The 26,679-nt window shown below is 42.5% G+C and overlaps 1 protein-coding gene across 4 annotated transcripts; it reads right to left on the bottom strand.

Moving 5' to 3' along the window:
* mapkap1 (MAPK associated protein 1) lies at positions 1-25,998 on the bottom strand. 4 transcript variants are annotated; one of them, XM_080766694.1, is made up of 14 exons: positions 25,863-25,998; positions 22,458-22,961; positions 21,908-22,021; positions 18,812-18,850; positions 18,449-18,541; positions 17,968-18,113; positions 16,377-16,549; positions 13,299-13,475; positions 9,956-10,065; positions 8,581-8,688; positions 4,990-5,130; positions 2,041-2,178; positions 1,017-1,114; positions 1-337 (listed from the first exon to the last, which is right to left on the bottom strand). In XM_080766694.1, the coding sequence occupies exons 2-14, from the start codon at positions 22,660-22,662 to the stop codon at positions 215-217; spliced, it is 1,665 nt and encodes a 554-aa protein (XP_080622820.1). In that variant the 5' UTR covers positions 22,663-22,961; positions 25,863-25,998; the 3' UTR covers positions 1-214. The 4 variants fall into 4 exon arrangements, with proteins under 4 accessions (XP_080622820.1, XP_080622821.1, XP_080622822.1 ...); XM_080766695.1 differs by lacking the exon at positions 18,812-18,850; XM_080766696.1 differs by lacking the exons at positions 22,458-22,961; positions 25,863-25,998 and adding an exon at positions 22,234-22,294.
* Between the last annotated feature and the right edge of the window lie 681 nt (positions 25,999-26,679).

Genomic DNA, 26,679 nt, shown 5'->3' with positions numbered 1-26,679 from the left:
GGGTCCCCAGTAGATGGAGGGAGTCCACAGCAGATGGAGGTCCCCAGTAGATGGTGGGGGTCCCCAGTAGATGGAGGAGGTCCCCAGTAGATGGAGGGGGTCCCCAGTAGATGGAGGAGGTCCCCAGTAGATGGAGGGGGTCCCCAGCAGATGGAGGGGGTCCCCAGTAGATGGAGGTCCCCAGTAGATGGATGCACACCCAGTAGTGCTGGGTCTACTGGGTGGACTTCCTGTCCTTCTGGAAGCTGAAGCTGGTTCGTCGACTCAACTTCCGCTGCTTCTGGGCGAAGTAGTCGGCCCGCGATGTGCTCGCCCTGGACTCCAGGATGTAGTTGATCTGAGGAGTTAAAAACAACAGGATGTAGTTGATCTGAGGAGTTAAAAACAGCAGGATATAGTTGATCTGAGGAGTTAAAAACAACAGGATATAGTTGATCTGAGGAGTTAAAAACAACAGGATGTAGTTGATCTGAGGAGTTAAAAACAACAGGATGTAGTTCTTTCAGAGCGAACGTTTTATTATTATTTTCGACGTCAGGCCTAAATGGGTTAAAAGTTGTCTGGCGCCTAGAGCTCCTCTTCTCCAAGACACTGAACCCCTAATTGCTCCCGATGTGCAGGTTGGTGCCTTGCATGGTTTCCACTGCCATCGGTGTGTGAATGTGTGAATGTAATGCACAATCTCTGTAAAGCGCCTTGGATAAAGGCGCTATATAAATGCACCATTTACCATTTATAAATGCACCATTTACCATTCATAAATGCACCATTTACCATTTATAAATGCACCATTTACCATTCATAAATGCACCATTTACCATTTATAAATGCCTACACTGTGTTTGTGATTCCTTTTCCCCGTGTGTCACTTCCTCTATAAGTAACCATGGGTGGCGACACCAGTGACCTGTCAATCACCCATGTGACCTGTCAATCACCCATGTGACCTGTCAATCACCTACTGACCTCCACAACGACCTGAACGATCTCGTTGACCTCCACAACGACCTACTGACCTTGAGAACGATCTCGTTGACCGCTGCGGCGTCAGACTCAAAGTAGAGCGCCTTGTAGTCGTGGTTACTGAGGTACGTCAGCTTGAAGATGGCATGACCTTAAAAGGACAAGTTATGTTATTATCTCCTTATATGGACATGTTGTTATTATCTCCTTATAAGGACATGTTGTCTCCTTATAAGGACATGTTATCTCCTTATAAGGATGTTGTCATATCCTTATAAGGACATGTTATCTCCGTATAAGGACATGTTATCTCCTTATAAGGACATGTTGTCTCCTTATAAGGACATGTTATCTCCTTATAAGGACATGTTATCTCCTTATAAGGACATGTTGTCTCCGTATAAGGACATGTTATCTCCTTATAAGGACATGTTATGTCCTTATAAGGACATGTTATTATCTCCTTATAAGGACATGTTATCTCCTTATAAGGACATGTTATGTCCTTATAAGGACATGTTGTCTCCTTATAAGGATGTTGTCATATCCTTATAAGGACATGTTATCTCCGTATAAGGACATGTTATTATCTCCTTATAAGGACATGTTATCTCCGTATAAGGACATGTTATCTCCTTATCTACTGACTTATACAGTCTATATCAGTGGTTCCCAAAGTGGGGTCCTGGGACCCCCAGGGGTCCATCAGGGAGTTCCAGGGGGTCCCCAGCTAAATGATAGTTAGGAATCAAAGGGACCCTTACAGCTCTGTGACTGGGGCTCCTCTCCTCCACCAGGTCACAGTGTGTGTGTGTGTGTGTGTGTGTGTGTGTGTGTGTGTGTGTGTGAACATACTGGGACTCCTCTCCTCCACCAGGTCACAGTGTGTGTGTGTGTGTGTGTGTGTGTGTGTGTGTGTGTGTGTGTGTGTGTGTGAACATACTGGGACTCCTCTCCTCCACCAGGTCACAGTGTGTGTGTGTGTGTGTGTGTGTGTGTGTGTGTGTGTGAACATACTGGGACTCCTCTCCTCCACCAGGTCACAGTGTGTGTGTGTGTGTGTGTGTGTGAACATACTGGGACTCCTCTCCTCCACCAGGTCACAGGCACACAGGTGGTCCGAGTCGATGGAGATCGGCTTCTGGCGGATCCAGAACTTGGTGCTGGTCTTCTGATTGGCCACCGGGTCGATCTCTAGCTTCTCTCCAGACACACCTGGGGGGGGGGGGGGGGGGGGGATTGATTGATTGATTGATTAACAGTTTGCAGAATTACAGTACATTAAAGCACAACTCAATACAAAGAATTACAGTACATTTAAGCACAACTCAATACAAATAATTACAGTACATTAAAGCACAACTCGATACAAAGAATTACAGTACATTAAAGCACAACTCGATACAAAGAATTACAGTACATTAAAGCACAACTCAATACAAAGAATTACAGTACATTAAAGCACAACTCGATACAAAGAATTACAGTACATTTAAGCACAACTCAATACAAATAATTACAGTACATTAAAGCACAACTCGATACAAAAAATTACAGTACATTAAAGCACAACTCGATACAAAGAATTACAGTACATTAAAGCACAACTCGATACAAAGAATTACAGTACATTTAAGCACAACTCAATACAAAGAATTACAGTACATTAAAGCACAACTCGATACAAAGAATTACAGTACATTTAAGCACAACTCAATACAAAGAATTACAGTACATTAAAGCACAACTCAATACAAAGAATTACAGTACATTAAAGCACAACTCAATACAAAGAATTACAGTACATTAAAGCACAACACAATACAAAGACTGTTAACTGTGAGTGGACGACACCATAAAACATTACACTTGTTTACAAGAGGCTCTCCGTGGTTTTAATCTACGGAGCTATCCGTGGTTTTGACCAGATGGCTTTACTTCCGTCTTCATTTCTGACATCTCTGACAACAACATGCCTCTCGCCCCGAATATTTTTTCAGAGTCACAGCTAGTCTCTTAATGCTACAACATTAATTCAGAACCATGGACAGAGTCACAGCTAGTCTCAATGCTATAACATTAATTCAGAACCATGGACAGAGTCACAGCTAGTCTCAATGCTACAACATTACTTCAGCACCATGGACAGAGTCACAGCTAGTCTCAATGCTACAACATGACTTCAGCACCATGGACAGAGTCACAGCTAGTCTCAATGCTACAACATGACTTCAGCACCATGGACAGAGTGACAGCTAGTCTCAATGCTACAACATGAATTCAGCACCATGGACAGAGTCACAGCTAGTCTCAATGCTATAACATGAATTGAGCACCATGGACAGAGTGACAACTAGTCTCAATACTACAACATTACTTCAGCACCATGGACAGAGTCACAGCTAGTCTCAATGCTACAACATGAATTCAGCACCATGGACAGAGTCACAGCTAGTCTCAATGCTACAACATGACTTCAGCACCATGGACAGAGTCACAGCTAGTCTCAATGCTACAACATGAATTCAGCACCATGGACAGAGTCACAGCTAGTCTCAATGCTAAAACATTAATTCAGAACCATGGACAGAGTCACAGCTAGTCTCAATGCTACAACATTCATTCAGAACCATGGACAGAGTCACAGCTAGTCTCTCAATGCTACAACAATAATTCAGAACCATGGACAGAGTCACACAGCTAGTCTCAATGCTACAACATGAATTCAGAACCATGGACAGAGTCACAGCTAGTCTCAATGCTACAACATTAATTCAGAACCATGGACAGAGTCACAGCTAGTCTCAATGCTACAACATTAATTCAGAACCATGGACAGAGTCACAGCTAGTCTCAATGCTACAACATGACTTCAGCACCATGGACAGAGTCACAGCTAGTCTCAATGCTACAACATGAATTCAGCACCATAGACAGAGTCACAGCTAGTCTCAATGCTACAACATGAAGTCAGAACCATGGACAGAGCCACAGCTAGTCACACCCCTGTGAAGTGAGCGGTGCTGCTCACTTCACAGGGGTGTGATTGTTATTATTATTACAGTATTAGTTTTTTTCTTATGAAAGCAGAGAGTCTTCTGTTTCATACGGTATATAGTATGTCGCTATAGGCCTTATTTTGTGAATAATAGTTGTTCAGGTCCATGCCTTCTCTAAAGGCTTTCATTAGGTGTGTAGTACTTATAGGATATTAATTTATTTGTGTTCATTTTTATATCTGCCTGTCAATGTCTGTGACTTTAAACCTTCAGAACTCTGCTTTCATGAGTATGATGCGCGCCTCGCCTAATCTTTCTCGCATATCTGCTTTCATTGTCTCGATCGCAGTAACAGTTTGATGAAGGAAGGGAGACCCGGCTTTAGATCCGTGTCCATCATGGGGAAGTTGGGGAACATGTCTCTACACACAAGGTTACAGGATACGATCGGATGTCGTGATTCTGTGACTGGAGTAGGCTACGCTCGCAGCCTCGCATGGGGGGCGTATTACAATTACAATTTACAATTTAGGCATTTAGCAGACGCTCTTAATCCAGAGCGACTTACATTAAGCAAGAACAAAAAAGCATGGGAATACATCACATAAAAACATTATCAAGAAACATGCGTAAGCTAAGAAAGTAACAGTGGAATATCTATATAATGAAACTATACATATAAACTATACATCTATACTACTATACATATGTACTATGACGTGCTATGACTACATACAATGTAATTATAGTGCTGTCTACATAACATGCTATAAGTCTGTATCAAATGCTATCTAAGTCTACAGAAAGACTATGGGGGTGGGGTAAGTGCTATGGGCCATGATGAGCATTTGAGCCCCTCCCGTCCTGAGTTTTCAGGAAGGGAGGGGGAGAGGCAATTTGGGGGTCCTTGAGTTTGGGAACCAGTGCTCTAGGGGGCGCAATGGTGGTTTTATGGTGTTATTTTAACACGGTAAAATCCTGTAAAACACTGTTGTAAGGAGATGTACTGTACTGTACATGTATTTACCTAGCTGTACGTCCGTAGTGAAGCGTAGCTTGTGAATCATGGAGATCTTGAAGCTCTTGTAGTGATGACTGCTCAACATGTCCTGAACCGACGTGATGTCTACAGGAGGGTCTTCCTCCGAGCTCTCCTCCCCCCTGGAACCTGGAAACATCATTATTATTATTATTATTATTATTATTATTATTATTATGAGCTCTCCTCCCCCCTGGAACCTGGAAACATCATTATTATTATTATTATTATGAGCTCTCCTCCCCCCTGGAACCTGAACACATTATTATTATTATTATTATTATGAGCTCTCCTCCCCCCTGGAACCTGGAAACATTATTATTATTATTATTATTATTATTATTATTATGAGCTCTCCTCCCCCCTGGAACCTGAACACATTATTATTATTATTATTATTATTATTATGAGCTCTCCTCCCCCCTGGAACCTGGAAACATCATTATTATTATTATTATTATTATTATTATTATTATTATGAGCTCTCCTCCCCTCTGGAACCTGGAAACATTATTATTATTATTAATATTATTATTATGAGCTCTCCTCCCCCCTGGAACCTGGAAACATTATTATTATTATTATTATTATTATTATGAGCTCTCCTCCCCTCTGGAACCTGGAAACATTATTATTATTATTATTATTATTATTATGAGCTCTCCTCCCCTCTGGAACCTGGAAACATTATTATTATTATTATTATTATTATTATGAGCTCTCCTCCCCTCTGGAACCTGGAAACATTATTATTATTATTATGAGCTCTCCTCCCCTCTGGAACCTGGAAACATTATTATTATTATTATTATTATGAGCTCTCCTCCCCCCTGGAACCTGGAAACATTATTATTATTATTATTATGAGCTCTCCTCCCCCCTGGAACCTGGAAACATTATTATTATTATTATTATTATTATTATTATGAGCTCTCCTCCCCTCTGGAACCTGGAAACATTATTATTATTATTATTATTATTATTATTATGAGCTCTCCTCCCCTCTGGAACCTGGAAACATTATTATTATTATTATTATTATGAGCTCTCCTCCCCCCTGGAACCTGGAAACATTATTATTATTATTATTATTATGAGCTCTCCTCCCCTCTGGAACCTGGAAACATTATTATTATTATTATTATTATGAGCTCTCCTCCCCCCTGGAACCTGGAAACATTATTATTATTATTATTATTATTATTATTATTATGAGCTCTCCTCCCCCCTGGAACCTGGAAACATTATTATTATTATTATTATTATTATGAGCTCTCCTCCCCCCTGGAACCTGGAAACATTATTATTATTATTATTATTATGAGCTCTCCTCCCCTCTGGAACCTGGAAACATTATTATTATTATTATTATTATTATTATTATTATGAGCTCTCCTCCCCCCTGGAACCTGGAAACATTATTATTATTATTATTATTATTATTATTATTATGAGCTCTCCTCCCCCCTGGAACCTGGAAACATTATTATTATTATTATTATTATTATTATTATTATTATGAGCTCTCCTCCCCCCTGGAACCTGGAAACATTATTAATATTATTATTATGAGCTCTCCTCCCCCCTGGAACCTGAACACATTATTATTATTATTATTATTATTATTATTATTATTATTATTATTATGAGCTCTCCTCCCCCCTGGAACCTGGAAACATTATTAATATTATTATTATGAGCTCTCCTCCCCCCTGGAACCTGGAAACATTATTATTATTATTATTATTATGAGCTCTCCTCCCCTCTGGAACCTGAACACATTATTATTATTATTATTATTATTATTATTATTATTATGAGCTCTCCTCCCCCCTGGAACCTGGAAACATCATTATTATTATTATTATTATTATTATTATGAGCTCTCCTCCCCCCTGGAACCTGGAAACATTATTATTATTATTATTATTATTATGAGCTCTCCTCCCCTCTGGAACCTGGAAACATTATTATTATTATTATTATTATTATTATTATTATTATAAGCTCTCATCCCCTCTGGAACCTGAACACATTATTATTATTATTATTATTATTATGAGCTCTCCTCCCCCCTGGAACCTGGAAACATCATTATTATTATTATTATTATTATTATTATTATGAGCTCTCCTCCCCCCTGGAACCTGGAAACATTATTATTATTATTATTATTATTATTATTATGAGCTCTCCTCCCCTCTGGAACCTGGAAACATTATTATTATTATTATTATTATTATTATGAGCTCTCCTCCCCTCTGGAACCTGGAAACATTATTATTATTATTATTATTATTATTATGAGCTCTCCTCCCCTCTGGAACCTGGAAACATTATTATTATTATTATTATGAGCTCTCCTCCCCCCTGGAACCTGGAAACATTATTATTATTATTATTATTATTATTATGAGCTCTCCTCCCCCCTGGAACCTGGAAACATTATTATTATTATTATTATTATTATTATTATGAGCTCTCCTCCCCTCTGGAACCTGGAAACATTATTATTATTATTATTATTATGAGCTCTCCTCCCCCCTGGAACCTGGAAACATTATTAATATTATTATTATGAGCTCTCCTCCCCCCTGGAACCTGGAAACATTATTATTATTATTAGTATTATTATTATGAGCTCTCCTCCCCCCTGGAACCTGGAAACATTATTAATATTATTATTATGAGCTCTCCTCCCCCCTGGAACCTGAACACATTATTATTATTATTATTATTATTATGAGCTCTCCTCCCCCCTGGAACCTGGAAACATTATTATTATTATTATTATTATTATGAGCTCTCATCCCCTCTGGAACCTGAACACATTATTATTATTATTATTATTATTATTATTATTATTATAAGCTCTCATCCCCTCTGGAACCTGGAAACATTATTATTATTATTATTATTATGAGCTCTCCTCCCCCCTGGAACCTGGAAACATTATTATTATTATTATTATTATTATGAGCTCTCCTCCCCCCTGGAACCTGGAAACATTATTAATATTATTATTATGAGCTCTCCTCCCCTCTGGAACCTGGACACATTATTATTATTATTATGAGCTCTCCTCCCCTCTGGAACCTGAACACATTATTATTATTATTATTACTTGCGCAAGCAGAGCGTGCAAGTACTAGTTTTGCCCGGGACTCGTCCCAGCAAATCCCACGTAATGACTAGTTGTGCCTGATATGGCAGTGGTGCCAGATTACATACATGTATAGGAGCATTACCTTTAATCCTCCCGACACTAAAACATATCGTCATTACGTCACCATCGAAAACCATTGGTTTAACCGTGCCCAAAAGAACAGATGTTATGTGCAACATGAACCAACTCAATGTTAGTTTGTTTCGTATATCCTATACACTCTCCCCCCCCGGGACTGTTTGGTTATTTTCTTATATTGCGATTCAATTAGATATTGTGATTAATGATAGTGATTTATTGAGATTGTTCAATGCTCAACACTTCAATGCAGCCATATAACGTCAGCCTGTCTTTAGACAACCTTAACCCTACCCTAACCTAACCCTACCCTAACCTAACCAATCAGAACTCACTGTTTTCTCGGACCAGGCAGAACTCCAGCGTGGATTGGCTCTCCAGGGAACAGTCGAGGTCGACGCCCACGTTGGGCTCCGTCTGACGCTCCAGGCGATACTTTGGACCTATCACAACACAGGGCAGGCGGAGTCAATTCATCACAATACAGATAGATTAGCTATATAATCGTCTATTGAATAGTCATATTTTAGCAGCGCGGTAACCAGGATTTAGCATTGAGCCGCTAACATTGTCGCGTTGTTCAATCCAGCTAAATCTGAGCCAGAGAAATAACCATGGACAGCTCTCGTAGATTCAGAACCATGGACAGCTCTCGTAGATTCAGAACCATGGACAGCTCTCGTAGATTCAGAACCATGGACAGCTCTCGTAGATTCAGAACCATGGACAGCTCTCATAGTTTCAGAACCATGGACAGCTCTCGTAGATTCAGAACCATGGACAGCTCTCATAGATTCAGAACCATGGACAGCTCTCATAGATTCAGAACCATGGACAGCTCTCATAGTTTCAGAACCATGGACAGCTCTCGTAGATTCAGAACCATGGACAGCTCTCGTAGTTTCAGAACCATGGACAGCTCTCATAGATTCAGAACCATGGACAGCTCTCGTAGATTCAGAACCATGGACAGCTCTCGTAGATTCAGAACCATGGACAGCTCTCGTAGATCCTGAGTTATGAGGCTTTGAACATCCTACTTTGACTGGAGGTGAATGGGGCCGTGTGGAAAGATCCTGGTGCTGGGGGTGACAGAGGTGTTGCCGTTGGGGTGGGGTGGGGGTATGAATATGTACGTAGCTGGCAGATAACGTCCCATGGTTTATTTTTGTTATTCATGTCCTCATTGTATTGCATTACTGCTTGTTCTTAATGTTGTTGCCTTGCTTTTCTTTTATTCTCCATTTTTCTGTAAAGCACTTTGAGCTGCATTTAATGTCATGAAAGGTGCTATACAAATAAAGTTTTATTATTATTATTATTATGGTTGGGGGGTACGAACAGAAAAGGAAATATTATGGTAAATATTAGCGAGACAATTATGAATTAATACAACACATTAACAGCCTATCACAACACGGGGAGTCATCAGAACACAATTGTTTTATGGACTACAGATTCGACCAGGAAGTGGTTTTATGGACTAAAGATTCGACCAGGAAGTGGTTTTATGGACTGCAGATTTCACCAGGAAGTGGTTTTATGGACTACATATTTTACCAGGAAGTGGTTTTGACTACAGATTTCACCAGGAAGTGGTTTGACTACAGATTGTGGTTTTATGGACTACAGATTGTGGTTTTATGGACTGCAGATTGTGGTTCTATACTATCTGTAGTCCTACAGATGGGTTTTATGGACTACATTTACCAGAGCCCTTCTGGGAGCCTTTCCTCTTCTTCAGAGCTTTCTGGAGGATGTCCTTCATGGTGACCTTCAGGCTGTCCACCGGGATGAGAGAGAAGCCATGGGCCGCATTACTGGGAGAGAGACATAGACAACGCATTACTGAGAGAGAGAGAGAGAGACATAGACAAAGCATTACTGAGAGAGAGAGACAGAGAGAGAGACAACGCATTACTGAGAGAGAGAGAGAGAGAGAGAGAGAGAGAGAGAGACAGACAACGCATTACTGAGAGAGAGAGAGAGAGAGAGAGAGAGAGAGAGAGAGAGAGAGAGAGAGAGAGAGAGAGAGAGAGAGAGACAGACAACGCATTACTGAGAGAGAGAGAGAGAGAGAGAGAGAGAGAGAGAGAGAGAGACAGACAACGCATTACTGAGAGAGAGAGAGAGAGAGAGAGAGAGAGAGAGAGAGAGAGAGAGAGAGAGAGAGAGAGAGAGAGACATAGACAACGCATTACTGAGAGAGGGTTTTATGAGCCAATGACAATTCTTCTTCTGCCCCTAATACATACTTGCAGCGTCATAATTATGCTTATGTCACTTTACAGCAATTAGATGAGGCCGGGGGCCACAACTATAGAATGCTTGTGTGTGGGGGGCCGCACAGTGTGCGCGCGAAGCGCTGAAATTTGTGGGTTCTCAAAATGCTTTTTGTGCTCAAACACGAAGATTTATGTATATTTCCGCACAGTAATGAGCTGTATAGACATATTATCCTGCTATATGAAGATGGGTTGAAATGTGGTCCTTTAATGATTACCATCATTATGGTAATCTCACAATTAATATCGCACACACCATACCTGTACCTTTTATTAGCCCTCTTCTCAAAAACAAAAAAAGTTAAAAAAATGCTTATACCTGATTTTCTCACAGAGAAGATTGTGTGCACATCTCAATGCCTATATTCAGGCCAGGTGCTGGATGTCAGGCATTAAAGGGACACTTCACCCTTTTTGCAAAAAAATATATGTTAATGACGTTTAGAAGCTTTAGAACACTTTCCTGGGGGTATTTATGTGTGCAGTATGTGGTTTTAGATATTTTAGATTGTAGCAGTGAGCCTGTTGTCTCTGATGTCATGGACACTGGTCTCACTACCTTCCTGGACTACAATTCCCATAATTCTTTGGTGCACTGCTCCTCCTTGTGGATAGGGGGGAGAGCTGTCTTACTGAGACAACATGTAGTCCAGGAAGGAAGTGAGCCCAGTGTCCATGACATCAGAGACAACAGGCTCACTGCTACAATCTAAAATATCTAAAACCACATATTACACACATAAAGACCCCCAGGAAAGTGTTCTAAAGCTTCTAAACGTCATTAACATATATTTTTTTGCAAAAAGGGTGTCCCTTTAAGGCAACCTGATTTTCTGCCGGGATTTTGGAGCAATTTGCGTGAAATGTTCTACACACAATCTATGGACCATTACCTGAAAAACTGTTACAAATACTATAGCTGCAAGCAGCGATAACAGGCACTTTGAACAGGCATTACTCATGCCTCGTCTGTCTGTATAAATTATACTGCAGTAGCAGTAGCAGTAGTAGTTGCGAACGCAGTGAGCACTTACTATGAGACCTAGCAGATAATGTCTGTCTGTCTGTCCGTGTGTCACGCTTTTGTGCCCATATATGGAGCTGCTTTGGGGACTCCTTATATGGTTATGGCTGAGTCATGGTGACATGACTGGCATGGTCCAACTTGTGCCCTAGGGCTGCAACTAACGATTAATTTCATAATCGGTTCATCGGCCGATTATTTAAACGATGAATCGATTAATCGGATTATGGCACCTTTTTGCAATTACTTAAAAAAATTAGCTTCAAGTTATTTTAGGCATGTTGTAACTAACAATAAAGATAATAAAAATGAATACTCCTTCAAAATTAATATGTTACCCCCTTTTTTATCCAATTTGATTTCATTGCCATTCCTACTTGTAATGATACTGTAATCTGTAATGTTGACCGTGTATAGCTGACTGTCTTTCTTTCCATTTCTATCTCTGGGACCCCAATTTTTATATTTTAATTTCTATTGTAAAATCAATGTTGAGTCCATTTGGTTCCATTTTTGTACTCTGTTACAGACCCTTTACCCCCTAAGCACCCCCTGCCCACAAACCTAACTGTGAAGAAAAATATTCATGGATAAATCAAATATATGAAAGACAGAATTGACTTACTTTTATATAAATCATTACTATAAAATCATACTTTTTATTTTTGCAATGCTGACTTTTAGTGCCGCTCCGTTCTACCGTTAAGACATGCTCCTGCCCAGCGCACAGTACAGTCAAACAGCCCCCTCCCTCCTGAGCCTGGGGAGCGGAGGGGGGAGTCCTCTCAGCCCGCAATGCTCAGTCACATACGGCACGCTCAGTACAAGTCTGTCACTGTGACTTCTGTCCCCACGCTGTGTTCTTAACTTCTTTAACAGGTCGCTCGTATTTCTTTATGTAAGATAAAGAATCCGATGAACACGGAGAGCCAAAGAGGACTTGTTTCTGTTCCTCATGTTAGCGATAGCTGCTATATCAACAGTAAACACAACCTTGCTAGGCTAGCAAGCTAACGTTGCAACAGGATCGTTGCGGTGTGTGTGGGGGGGGGGGGGGGAGCTGCTCTGGTCACGTTCAAGACAATCTTGTGTTGTGTTTATACGACCCGTTGCATATTGTTCGTTCAGCCTAGTGCCGTTACTGAACGGTAAAAAGAAAGCAGCTTTATGTTACATTTTAATGTTGGAAAACACCCGCGATAATAATCGCTAAGATAATTCGTTGGCAACGAATTCAATTATCGATTTTAATCGATTTAATCGATTCGTTGTTGCAGCCTTAGTGCCCATATATGGAGCTGCTTTGGGGACTCCTTAAATCTTAAAAAACCCAAATATGTACGAGCTGCGTTCGCTTCCCGCGTTTGCGCGTCTTACTGGTTGCGAACGCAATGAGCACTTACTATGAGACCTAGCAGATCATGTCTGTCTGTCTGTCTGTGTGTGTGTGTGTGTGTGTGTGTGTGTGTGTGTGTGTGTGTGTGTGTGTGTGTGTGTGTGTGTGTCTGTCCAAATATGGAGTGTGTTGCATCAGCAATCACTCAGCTCCATATATGGGCACAAAAGGGGCCAGGTCCACTCAGCTCCATATATGGCCACAAAAGGGGCCAGGTCCACATATACAGTAACAGCGGGACAGACACACAGACAGACATGATCTGCAGGGTCTCAGCTGCGTTCGCTTCCCGCGTTTGCGCGTCTTACTGGTAGTAGTAGTAGCAGCAGTAGCAGTAGTAATACTTACATCCTAACAAACAGACTCTGTTTGGACAGTAATCCAGGGGAACAGTACTTCTCCACCAGAGCCAGCGTGCTGAAGCCAAACTTATGGATGGGTTCGTTGGAGTCGAGCGGAGGGAAGTCAGTGTCCACCTCGCCGTCATCCTCGGCGATGTGGAGGCAGTACGACGACACGTTCTCGCTGTACAAGAACATCAATACATTAAAACATTGCATTCAATCATAAATTATCATAAAATGTCACATGTTGTTTGGTTTGCAGGCGAAACACAATCTCTGGATGTGATTTTAATTTGTTGGAGCTTGATAACAGATAACCGAAAGAAATCAGATAACAAGCTTACGGATTACCCGGTATCAATAAGCTTTGGGCTTATCCAGGACTAGGGATGCCACAAAGTGACCATCAGCCAAATCGAATAGTCGACAGCTCTGGCGATTAATAATCGATTAATCGAACTCACCCCCCCCCCCCCCCCCATTTTTGTTTTTAATCAATATCAGATAAAACTTTTAAGATTTTATATTATGCACATGCCATGGTCACATAACCATTATATGTTGAGTGCATGCTTTGATGGTTACAGTTTTATAATCAGTTTTGATGAGTAAACCTTTGTGGAGATCTTCTCAGTGCCATTCAGGATGGAAATCCATTTGGATTTGGGGAGAAGTTGTTTCATAAGGGGCTGGTATGAAGTACTTGATATAAAGAGAACATGTTCAGTTCACTAGTCTACACTCTACTCTACACCTGCCTTCATGTCATCTGATTGTCTGTCTGGCAGGCACTTGACAAGCATCGTTAACTGTGTCTGTTAGAGAGAGGGGCAGAGAAGAGTGGCTTTGCTCAACTTGATTTATACTTATATTCTCCACTCTGATGAAGGTACATGTTCGATATATCATGCAGCCTGACTTAAACTTCTCCCCAAATCCAAATGGATTTCATTTTCCATCCTGAATGGCACAGAGAAGATCTCCACAAAGGTTTACTCATCAAAACTGATTATAAAACTGTAACTGTAAATAACCATCAAAGCATGCACTCAACATATAATGGTTATGTGACCATGGCATGTGCATAATATAAAATCTTAAAAGTTTAGCTTAGACTATATTTTAACTACTTTTCTTTTTCTTTTTCTATTCGTTTGCCTCCCGCATCTAAAAACTGTGTTTTGAGGGAATTCGTTTGCCTCCCGCATCTAAAAACTGTGTTTTGAGGGAATTCGTTTGCCTCCCGCATCTAAAAACTGTGTTTTGAGGGAATTCGTTTGCCTCCCGCATCTAAAAACTGTGTTTTGAGGGAATTCGTTTGCCTCCCGCATCTAAAAACTGTGTTTTGAGGGAATTCGTTTGCCTCCCGCATCTAAAAACTGTGTTTTGAGGGAATTCGTTTGCCTCCCGTATCTAAAAACTGTGTTTTGAGGGAATTCGTTTGCCTCCCGCATCTAAAAACGGTGTTTTGAGGGAATTCGTTTGCCTCCCGCATCTAAAAACTGTGTTTTGAGGGAATTCGTTTGCCTCCCGCATCTAAAAACGGTGTTTTGAGGGAATTCGTTTGCCTCCCGCATCTAAAAACGGTGTTTTGAGGGAATTCGTTTCACTCCCGCATCTAAAAACTGTGTTTTGAGGGAATTCGTTTGCCTCCCGCATCTAAAAACTGTGTTTTGAGGGAATTCGTTTGCCTCCCGCATCTAAAAACTGTGTTTTGAGGGAATTCGTTTGCCTCCCGCATCTAAAAACTGTGTTTTGAGGGAATTCGTTTGCCTCCCGCATCTAAAAACTGTGTTTTGAGGGAATTCGTTTGCCTCCCGCATCTAAAAACGGTGTTTTGAGGGAATTCGTTTGCCTGCCGCATCTAAAAACTGTGTTTTGAGGGAATTCGTTTGCCTGCCGCATCTAAAAACTGTGTTTTGAGGGAATTCGTTTGCCTGCCGCATCTAAAAACTGTGTTTTGAGGGAATTCGTTTGCCTCCCGCATCTAAAAACTGTGTTTTGAGGGAATTCGTTTGCCTCCCGCATCTAAAAACTGTGTTTTGAGGGAATTCGTTTGCCTCCCGCATCTAAAAACTGTGTTTTGAGGGAATTCGTTTGCCTCCCGCATCTAAAAACTGTGTTTTGAGGGAATTCGTTTGCCTCCCGCATCTAAAAACTGTGTTTTGAGGGAATTCGTTTGCCTCCCGCATCTAAAAATTAAGTGCAACTTAATTAATTTTAACAGCTTTAAACACTTTGCAGATACTTGGCTCATTTTTAAGATCTTAAATGGACTTGAACCTCCACCACTGAACCAGTTCATAGATCGAAGGGACAGTGGTGACAGAGCAACAAGGGCAACTACCAGAGGGGACTGTGACGTGCCAATCAGACGTAGTGTGTTTGGTAAAACAGTCTTCTCTGTTAGAGCCTCCCATCACTGGAACAGTCTCTGTTAGAGCCTCCCATCACTGGAACAGTCTCTGTTAGAGCCTCCCATCACTGGAACAGTCTCCCCACAGAATTAAGAGAGACCTCCAACTATCTGACCTTCAAATTCAACCTGAAAAGTTGGCTAAAAACAATTCAAATCTGTAATCATGAGTAACTATCAGCACTAATTAGTATTCATCACCGGTGTCATTTCTCACTTTACAGTTGTTCTGTCCCCTGTACCATGTTGATCTGTTCCTGTATTGTATTGTATTGTATTGTGTTTTTCTATGGACATGGTGTTGGGTGCCTGCACAATACACACTGTCTTTCTTTTATCATTCATTTTTTAAGAGCCTGCCTAACAGGGACTAAAGATGAAATTTAGCTTTGGCTAACTCTGATCCATTTACATTGATGCATACTTTAGTTTGGGCTCGCGCCCCTCCCCTGTGTACTGGGTTAAGTATTTATACTTTAGTTTGGGCTCGCGCCCCTCTCCGTGTACTGGGTTAAGTATTTATACTTTAGTTTGGGCTCGCGCCCCTCTCCGTGTACTGGGTTAAGTATTTAAGCGTAGTATTAAGTATTTATACTTTAGTTTGGGCTTGCGCCCCTCCCCTGTGTACTGGGTTAAGTATTTAGGCGTAGTATTAAGTATTTATACTTTAGTTTGGGCTCGCGCCCCTCCCCTGTGTACTGCCAGCAGATCAGTCCGATGAGGTCGTGCACGCGGGCGTTGGCGATGGTCACCACCGTCATGGGGTGGAGCTTATCCTGACCAATCAGCATGGAGAGATACACGTCGATCTTCTTGGTGGCCGTGGTGCCGATGTGACCCTGTGGACACACACACACACACACACACACACGCACACACACACACACACACACACACGCACACACACACACGCACACACACGTGAGCACACACGCACGCACACGCAAACGCACACGCACACACACAGTCACCATCTGCATCAACAGATACACTTTCTGATATGAACAATAAGGACCGAAATGTCCTTTCCTTGGAGCGAGAATGCTTGCCGATGCGATTCCAAATACAAATGACAGTGTTTGAAATCATTCCAACCTCCCGAACGTCTAAATGTTTTGTCAGTCAAAAGATAGCGGTTAGTTCTGTCCTTTTCTGCAAGCGACCAGTGGAACTGATTTGCACGCACGGCTCTCTCCTTTTCTTTCTCTCATGTAAATGTAGGCTACACCTTCCTACCTACATGACTGCCTGCCTAAATATGTCCCAAACCACCCCCTAAGGTCTTCCACTGCTGGCCTGCTTGCTTTGCCTAACAAAATGGCAACTAAAAAATACGGGGAAGCAGCTTTTTGCTTCTACGGGCCGTCGGCATGGAACAAGCTCCCACTGTACCTTCGACAGGCACCTTCGACAGACATTTTTAAAGCACAGCTCAAGACCCACTTCTACAACATTGCTTTTAATTGATCTTTTATTTTTTGTTATTCATGTCCTCACTGTATTGCATTACTGCTTGTTTTTTAATGTCTTTGCCTTGCTTTTCTTTTTTCGGACAGTGTTTGCTGTGCAAGGGTATTCAATATAGCGCTCACACCGTCACTATAATTATAGTTCTGTAAACTGAAATGAAAAAGAAAAAAATACTTGAGTTGTCCTGAAACTGCCTTGAATTAGTTGGAATGTGACATTTAGAAGACAATGGCGGGGTGGGGGGGGGGGGAGGTGTGAAGAGCATTAGAAGAGATGCAGGGAGAGAGTGGCCAATGGGAGAAGAGATGCAGGGAGAGAGTGGCCAATGGGAGAAGAAATGCAGGGAGAGAGTGGCCAATGGAAAGACACGGTCATCCTGACCGTTAGCCGTCAGAGTAGTAGGTGAGTTAAGTTCAGACATGCTAGTGTTAACCCATTTTGGGATGGGAACCCCTTTTGGTGTTAGCATTACGCTATGCTTTAGCTATTGAAAAATAGCAGATCTACAAGCTCATAGCGCACCACTCGGTGGCGCGCTACGAGCTTGAAGATCTGTTATTTTTTGAAAAATCGAAGAACGACTGACATAGAAACATAGCTTTTTCAGAAAACTGTTTGTAGAAGACATTTTTAGAATCTGATCTCAGATCAGAATGGTAAACTGTCAGGATGTAGAAGACATTTTATAGAATCTGATCTCAGGTCAGAATGGTAAACTGTCAGGATGTAGAAGACATTTTATAGAATCTGATCTCAGGTCAGAACGGGATAAAGCAGAAGGTCTCACCTTGCCGTCGAACTTGGAGTACTCGTTGAAGGGGTTGTTGAGCTGCTGCGGACATTGCTCCAGACGCAGCGACAGAGTGGAGCTCCCAGAGGTCCTGGATCGCTCTCTGAAGTCCCTCTTCTCAAACAGCAAGCCAAGGTCGTCCACTGTGAGGACAGATACTTATATGTTGAGGCAGCGGTGGCAAGCCAAGGTCGTCCACTGTGAGGACAGATACTTATATGTTGAGGCAGCGCTGGCCCAACTGTTTGCGGAGCGGTTTTGATATTGGAAGGTCGCTAGTTCGTATCCCCGGACCGGGGAAGTGCCCTTGAGCAAGGCATTGAACCTCTACCATGAAATGTTCTATGAGCAGGGCCTGGCTGTAAACAAGTTCTTGAGCTTAGTCCAGTTACCCTGGGTAAACATAGTAACTTTGCTTTCCATATACTACTACTACTACTACTACTACTAATAATAATAATATTAATAACAACAGTACCAGTAGACGTAGAGCAGCTTCTCTCCTTCCATTGAATGTTTTTGCATTTGATTTGGTTTTGACGTTCTTTCCTCAGACGCTCCAGTCTCTGTGCTGCAAGAGGAGAAAGAAAGAAAGAAAGAAAGATTCTGTAAAAATGTGGACAAAATAACGTTAGATACGAGTCGACCTCCATCAGAATGGCTACAGTTCTTGAGCAGCTCACCAACGCCACAGGAAATAACATGATCAATATGCGTGTGGACACACCTTATAAGGACATAACATGATCAATATGCGTGTGGACACACCTTATAAGGACATAACATGATCAATATGCGTGTGGAGAACATTAGGAGAACATTGGAGAACTTCAGACCTTACCAGCCAGACCAGGTTTGTTGAGCTTCTCTGGTTGACTTCCTGATGAGACAATCCGTCTTCAGCATTAACGTTTATATATATATATATATATATATATATATATATATATATATATCTTAAATACCGCAACACCCAATATTCAGATTTAAACCTCTAGTAATAAAGGTTTCATGTCATTAATTTTCATTTATTTTTATTTTTATTTATTCTTATAGGTTTTATGGACTCAGTTACACCCAAACACAACCTGACCTTTGAACATTCAGTGGGTGTTCTGTGGTTTTCTCTGTGTGTTCTGAAGTTCTGGGTGCAGTTGAGCTCAGAAAACCAGAAAAATAAAATAAATAAATAAAATAAATACAAAAACATATTTCATGTCATGATTCCTTTAGCACCCTAAAACCCACGGTTAAAACCTCCAGTCTCAACACACCCCAACGGTTCAGATTTAACCTTCAGTAGTAAAACACCCCAACGGTTCAGATTTAACCTTCAGTAGTAAAACACCCCAACGGTTCAGATTTAACCTTCAGTAGTAAAACACCCCAACGGTTCAGATTTAACCTTCAGTAGTAAAACACCCCAACGGTTCAGATTTAACCTTCAGTAGTAAAACACCCCAACGGTTCAGATTTAACCTTCAGTAGTAAAACACCCCAACGGTTCAGATTTAACCTTCAGTAGTAAAACACCCCAACGGTTCAGATTTAACCTTCAGTATTAAAACACCCCAACGGTTCAGATTTAACCTTCAGTAGTAAAACACCCCAACGGTTCAGATTTAACCTTCAGTATTAAAACACCCCAACGGTTCAGATTTAACCTTCAGTAGTAAAACACCCCAACGGTTCAGATTTAACCTTCAGTAGTAAAACACCCCAACGGTTCAGATTTAACCTTCAGTATTAAAACACCCCAACGGTTCAGATTTAACCTTCAGTAGTAAAACACCCCAAACGGTTTAGATTTAACCTTCAGTAGTAAAACACCCCAAACGGTTCAGATTTAACCTTCAGTAGTAAAACACCCCAAACGGTTCAGATTTAACCTTCAGTAGTAAAACACCCCAACGGTTCAGATTTAACCTTCAGTAGTAAAACACCCCAACGGTTCAGATTTAACCTTCAGTAGTAAAACACCCCAACGGTTCAGATTTAACCTTCAGTAGTAAAACACCCAATAGAACCCAAAGGGAGCCAAAAGGAACTACAGTGAAAACTACATATTTTACTCTAGGACTACAAACAAACGTGAAAGTGAAATCTAAGTAGTTTTGTAAAAAAAAAAAAAAAAAAGCCTTTGGACTCCCTCTGGCGCCCCCTCTGGCGCCGAATACCACATTTCAACCTCCAACTTCACACCAAACATCTTAACGGCACAGAAGAATAAGCTCCAAATCTCCAAAAACAAAGTAATTGGACCTCTTCTAGGCCTGGGACCAAATGACCACCAGGTCTGACAATCAGAATGCTACATGCAGCTCTGCCCTCAGTGCCCTCAGTGCTTACAGAATGCTACATGCAGCTCTGCCCTCAGTGCCCTCAGTGCTTACAGAATGCTACATGCAGCTCTGCCCTCAGTGCCCTCAGTGCTTACAGAATGCTACATGCAGCTCTGCCCTCAGTGCCCTCAGTGCTTACTTGACTGATTACTTTTAAAAACGTAACTCCAGAAGCGTTCGCCCCGCCGACTTCATATTCCACACACGCGTTCCACACACCCCCGCAGGGAGGACTCCAGTCGGTCGGACACACGGTTCTCCAGAACCACCACAAAAGCATAAATCACCTCACCAGCCTCTGCTTCAGCCAATTGATTGCCATGGCAACCTCACACCTGACAATTGATTAGCCTACCACAGTCAGTCATTTTGCCCTCTTCACACACAGACAGATACAGAGATCTCCATGTGGGACACAGACAGACAGACAGACAGACAGATACAGAGATCTCCATGTGGGACACAGACAGACAGACAGACAGACAGACAGACAGATACAGAGATCTCCATGTGGGACACAGACAGAGACAGACAGACAGATACAGAGATCTCCATGTGGGACACAGACAGACAGATACAGAGATCTCCATGTGGGACACAGACAGACAGACAGACAGTTACAGAGATCTCCATGTGGGACACAGACAGACAGACAGACAGACAGTTAACAACGGGTATTATTAGGTTCCCAAGTTGCATCGTTCTCCAGTAGGCCGCTGGCCGACAGGTCTTATGGGTGTGAAACATCACTGGCCTCCCTTAAAACAGGCCTAGCAGGTCAGAGGTCAGGAAGAGGAGCTGACCCACTGTATGTCTGAGTGCATGGACCAGAATGTAAACAAGACCGCAAGGTCTTTCTGAGGAAATCCTTAAATTTGGACCAAAATGGCCGAATCGGTGGGGGAGCGTCGGGGGGGGGGGGTGGGCGGTGTTGGAGCGTCGGGGGGGGGGGTGTTGGAGCGTCGGGGGGGGTATAACTGTGTTGGAGCGTCGGGGGGGGGGGTGGGGGGGGGTATACCTGTGTTGGAGCGTCGGGGGGGGGGGGGGGGTGTTGGAGCGTCGGCGGGGGTATAACTGTGTTGGAGCGTCGGGGGGGGGGGGTGGGGGGGTATACCTGTGTTGGAGCGTCGGGGGGGGGGGGGGTTGTTGGAGCGTCGGGGGGGGGTATAACTGTGTTGGAGCGTCGGGGGGGGGGGGGGGGTGTTGGAGCGTCGGGGGGGGTATAACTGTGTTGGAGCGTCGGGGGGGGGGGGTGGGCGGTGTTGGAGCGTCGGGGGGGGGGGGGGGGTGTTGGAGCGTCGGGGGGGGGGGTATACCTGTGTTGGAGAGTCGGGGGGGGGTGTTGGAGCGTCGGGGGGGGGTATACCTGTGTTGGAGCGTCGGGGGGGGGGGGGGGGGGTATACCTGTGTTGGAGCTTCGGGGGGGGGGGGGGGGGGGGGGTGTTGGAGCGTCGGGGGGGGGGTATACCTGTGTTGGACCGTCGGGGGGGGGGGGGGGTATACCTGTGTTGGAGCTTCGGGGGGGGGGGGGGGTGTTGGAGCGTCGGGGGGGGGGTATACCTGTGTTGGACCGTCGGGGGGTGGGGGGGGTATACCTGTGTTGGAGCGGCGGCGAATCCCGAAGTCCCAGCTGGACGTGATGTCCATGGACTGGGACAGCTCACAGCCGTGGGAGTCTGCCGGCCCGCTAGGCCCTCCTCCTCCGTCACCTGAAGAGATGAAACATATGAAAGCCTCCTGGTTGCCATGGCGATGGAGAAACCCCATTCACCCCCACACACACACTCACCTATGCCCTGACCCCATTGGTCACCAACCTTGTCCAGAAAGATCCCATTGTTCCAGAGGTCCATTCCGTCCCTCCCGGCACCAGGGCGGTCCCTCCCGGCACCAGGACCAGCTGTCCTCACTCCATACTAACCTTGGCTCCAGTCCGTCCCCCCCGGCACCAGGGTGGTCTCTCCCGGCACCAGGGCGGTCCCTCCCGGTTCCAGTCAGTCACTAACCTTGAGATCCCATTGTTCCGGAGGTCCAGTCCGTCCCTCCCGGCACCAGGGCGGTTCCTCCTGGCACCAGGGTGGTTCCTCCCAGCACCAGGGCGGTTCCTCCTGGCACCAGGACCAGCTGTCCTCACTCCATACTAACCTTGGCTCCAGTCCGTCCCCCCCGGCACCAGGGTAGTCCCTCCGGGCACCAGGGCGGTCCCTCCGGGCACCAGGGCGAGCTGTCCTCGCTCCATGTCCACATCCTGGTCCATCAGGACCATCTCACACATCCCCGTGTCGTCGCTGGTCACATGACTCTGGCGGATGTGGGCCAGGATGATCACAGGGTTGTCCAGGAACGCCATGATTGGTGGAGGAATCACCGCCCAGACGTCTGATTGGTGGAGAAATCACCGCCCAGACGTCTGATTGGTGGAGGAATCACCGCCGAGACGTCCGATTGGTGGAGGAATCACTGCCCAGACGTCCGATTGGTGGAGAAATCACCACCGAGACGTCCGATTGGTGGAGAAATCACCGCCGAGACGTCTGATTGGTGGAGAAATCACCAGCGAGACGTCCGATTGGTGGAGAAATCACCAGCGAGACGTCCGATTGGTGGAGAAATCACCAGCGAGAAGTCTTGATCAGGATTCCGTCATCTCTGTTTGAAAAGAGTTATGAGAAGATTACATTAGTATTAATTATTATAGTAGTCTCATGGTGTGTGTGTGATATGAAATGTCCAGTACCTCCCCAGTGCCTACTACTAGAGGACTAGTACTAGTCTAGGACTAGGACTACAAGAGGACTAGGACTAGTCTAGGACTAGGTCCAATTTAAAAACATAAAATGTATTTAACATTGCCTAACCTAACATGTAATTGCAGCTGTTATTGCACAACAAAACCCTTATTGCACTTAAGACAGCAGAAAGAACAGCAACAATACATATTTATATATAATTAATGTAGTAATGTTCAGCAACTACAGACTAAAGACAATACATATTTATATTATAATTAATGTAGTAATGTTCAGCAACTACAGACTAAAGACAATACATATTTATATATAATTAATGTAGTAATGTTCTGCAACTACAGACTAAAGACAATACATATTTATATATAATTAATGTAGTAATGTTCAGCAACTAGTACAGACTAAAGACAATACATATTTATATATAATTAATGTAGTAATGTTCAGCAACTAGTACAGACTAAACACAAAAAATATTTTTGTGGAAAATATATTCATATTTGAGAAATAATCGTGCAGAACTTGCTGGAACAATCATGACATGACATGCCTCATCAAAGTTGACTTTACAATGGTTGAATCCATTCTGGGCGGTGTTAAGCAATATGTTATACTTTAACTATTGAAAAATAGCAGACCTACAAGCTCATAGTGTGGCACCGAGTGCCGCGCTATAAGCTTGTAGGACTGCCCGTTTCGAAAAATCGTGAAAATGTGGTGCAAATCTTCGAGTATATATTCTTTTAGAGCAAACGTTTTTAACTTTTGGGGCCCGGGGGTCAAAAACATATTTTCAGATGTGGGTCGGTGGCCAAATACAGACAATTCTGGGGGTCCATTGAGCACCACTGACACAGAAACATAATGTTTAGGTATGTGTTGTAGGTTTTTCAGAAAACTTTCAGGATTTAGAAGACATTTGTAGAATCGTCCGCAGGTTTAAATGGGTTAATGTGTTCTTATATTATCATCACTTTACCCAAATAGTTTGTCTTCAAAATAAAGGTTGTGGAGCGTGGGTGTTGTTACTGTACACACAACACACCCACGGTCACATTATGCCTAAAGGGATATTTCACTTTCACATAATGTGTGAGGTCATTTACTCATTGCATCGTCTTCTCCGGCTTTTGATATTAGAGTTATCGACAGAGTACAGCATCTTGCAATGGGTCTGGTCCACAAGATTCGCTACAGCACCAAGATACCCATGTACCTGTCTAAATACTTCACTAAGATACCCATGTACCTGTCTATAAATACTTCCTTAATGTAAACGAAGTCCACACCCACAACACCAGAGGGAGTGCAACAAACCATGTGCAACCCAGATTCAGCACAAATAAGGGACTAAATTAATTTCGCTCCTATGCCACCAAAATGTGGACCGCCCTACCAACAGCCATTAAGACATGCAAATCCCTTGACTCGTTCAAAACCGCTTGAAACTAAAATCCTTGTTATTCATGTCCTCAACTGTATTGCATTACTGTTATTATTTATTATTATTTAATAAATCCTTGTTACAGTGTCCTCACTGTAAACTAAAAGCATTGTTATTCATGTCCTCACTGTATTGCATTACTGTTATTATTTTAATGTGTTATGCCTTTATTTGCTCCATTCTCTGTAAAGCTGCATGTCATGTAATGAAATGTTATATTATTCTGTATTAATGTAGCTTCAGTTTTCTTATGGTCATCATAGCTAAACACCCTTTATGGAGACTACAGTGTAATGTTAGCCTGCAGCTAACCGTTAGCTTCTCTCTTCCCCTTGGACACTACAGTACTGTACTGTTAGCCTGTAGCTACATGCTAACCGTTAGCTTCTCTCTTCCCCTTGGAGACTAGTGTAACGTTAGCCTTTAGCTACATGCTAACCGTTAGCTTATCTCACCCCCGTGGACACTACAGTGTATGTTAGCCGGTAGCTACATTTAGCTTATGGATCACACACACACACACACACACACACACAAACTATATGACCAACGACAAAAAAGCCAAGAGAATACAACCACCCTAAGGACTATACTATCTGTACCAAGTAGATCTATAGACCTACTGCACAGCATGTAAACAGAGCTGCTATAAATGTGAGGGTTTTGTAGCTCTGGTCCATATAATGCCTTTGCATTCATTCATTAACTAATGCAAAGGCATTAAATGGATCACAGGAAGGTCTTTCTATTCCATTTAAATAGGCTTTAGAGCTACGTTATGTTTACACAATGCTGTACTTCCAACTGTATATACTTTATGTTTACACAATGCTGTACCTGCAACTGTATATACTTTATGTTTACACAATGCTGTACCTCCAACTGTATATACTTTATGTTTACACAATGCTGTACCTCCAACTGTATACTTTGTTTACACAATGCTGTACCTCCAACTGTATATACTTTATGTTTACACAATGCTGTACCTCCAACTGTATACTTTGTTTACATAATGCTGTACCTCCACAACAGTTTGCAGAATTCCAGTACATTTCAAGCACAACTCAATACCAACACTATTAACTGTGAGTGGACGACACCATGAAGCATTACACTTGTTTACAAGAGGGTCCATGCACCTTGTTAAATTCATCATAACATTTAGAGACGTACAAATAGACACCTCAAAGAACAGGGAACCATCATCATCATGAAGGAGGTAAAAAAACAAACCGTTTTCAACTGTTTTCACAACATTCTAAAAAGCGTTGCTTCGTTAATGTAAACGTGTGTTTTCTCTCACGCCAATAAAAGCTGATTTGAATTTGAATTTAAATCGGATCATAAACTCACCCTTCATGCTTGATGCGTGCGTGCATGCGTGGCCTCACGTCAATAACAACGCGCGCGCGCGCAAACACGCACTGTGTTTAGCGCAGATTGAATACACGCCGTGGACGCTGGCCGTGTGTGTGTGTGTGTGTGCGTGCGTGGGTACGCGTGTGTGCATGTGACAACAACACAGCTGATCCAGCAGCAACACACACTGTAACACTTCCGGGTCAGAGAGAGGACGATGAATAATCATCACCATCATGTAGGCTGACGTCAGAAATGTAGAATTACTTTTAATTGATTATTGTATTAGAATGGGTACATTTCATTATATTTCACAGTATGTAGAATGTGTACATTTCATTATATTTCACAGTATGTAGAATGGGTACATTTCATTATATTTCACAGTATGTAGAATGTGTACATTTCATTATATTTCACAGTATGTAGAATGGGTACATTTCATTATATTTCACAGTGTGTAGAATGGGTACATTTCATTATATTTCACAGTGTGTAGAATGGGTACATTTCATTATATTTCACAGTGTGTAGAATGGGTACATTTCATTATATTTCACAGTGTGTAGAATGGGTACATTTCATTATATTTCACAGTATGTAGAATGGGTACATTTCATTATATTTCACAGTATGTGAATGGGTACATTTCATTATATTTCACAGTATGTGAATGGGTACATTTCATTATATTTCACAGTGTGTAGAATGGGTACATTTCATTATATTTCACAGTGTGTAGAATGGGTACATTTCATTATATTTCACAGTATGTAGTATGGGTACATTTCATTATATTTCACAGTGTGTA

This window comes from Protomyctophum bolini (assembly GCF_963924005.1).
Source record: "Protomyctophum bolini genome assembly, chromosome: 6".
Lineage (NCBI taxonomy): Eukaryota > Metazoa > Chordata > Actinopteri > Myctophiformes > Myctophidae > Protomyctophum > Protomyctophum bolini.
Note: the sequence above shows the minus strand (reverse complement) of the source record. Positions and strands in the feature narration are given on the sequence as shown.

Excerpts from the sequence above, each read along its gene's own strand:
- mapkap1 (XM_080766694.1), bottom strand. The coding sequence starts at position 22,662 with ATGGCGTTCCTGGACAACCCTGTGATCATCCTGGCCCACATCCGCCAG. Across the intron at positions 13,476-16,376 it reads GGGCGCGAGCCCAAACTAAA|CGAGAACGTGTCGTCGTACT; the intron begins GTATAAATACTT and ends GTTCTTGTACAG. Across the intron at positions 10,066-13,298 it reads CAGAGTCTGTTTGTTAGGAT|TAATGCGGCCCATGGCTTCT; the intron begins GTAAGTATTACT and ends TCTCTCTCCCAG.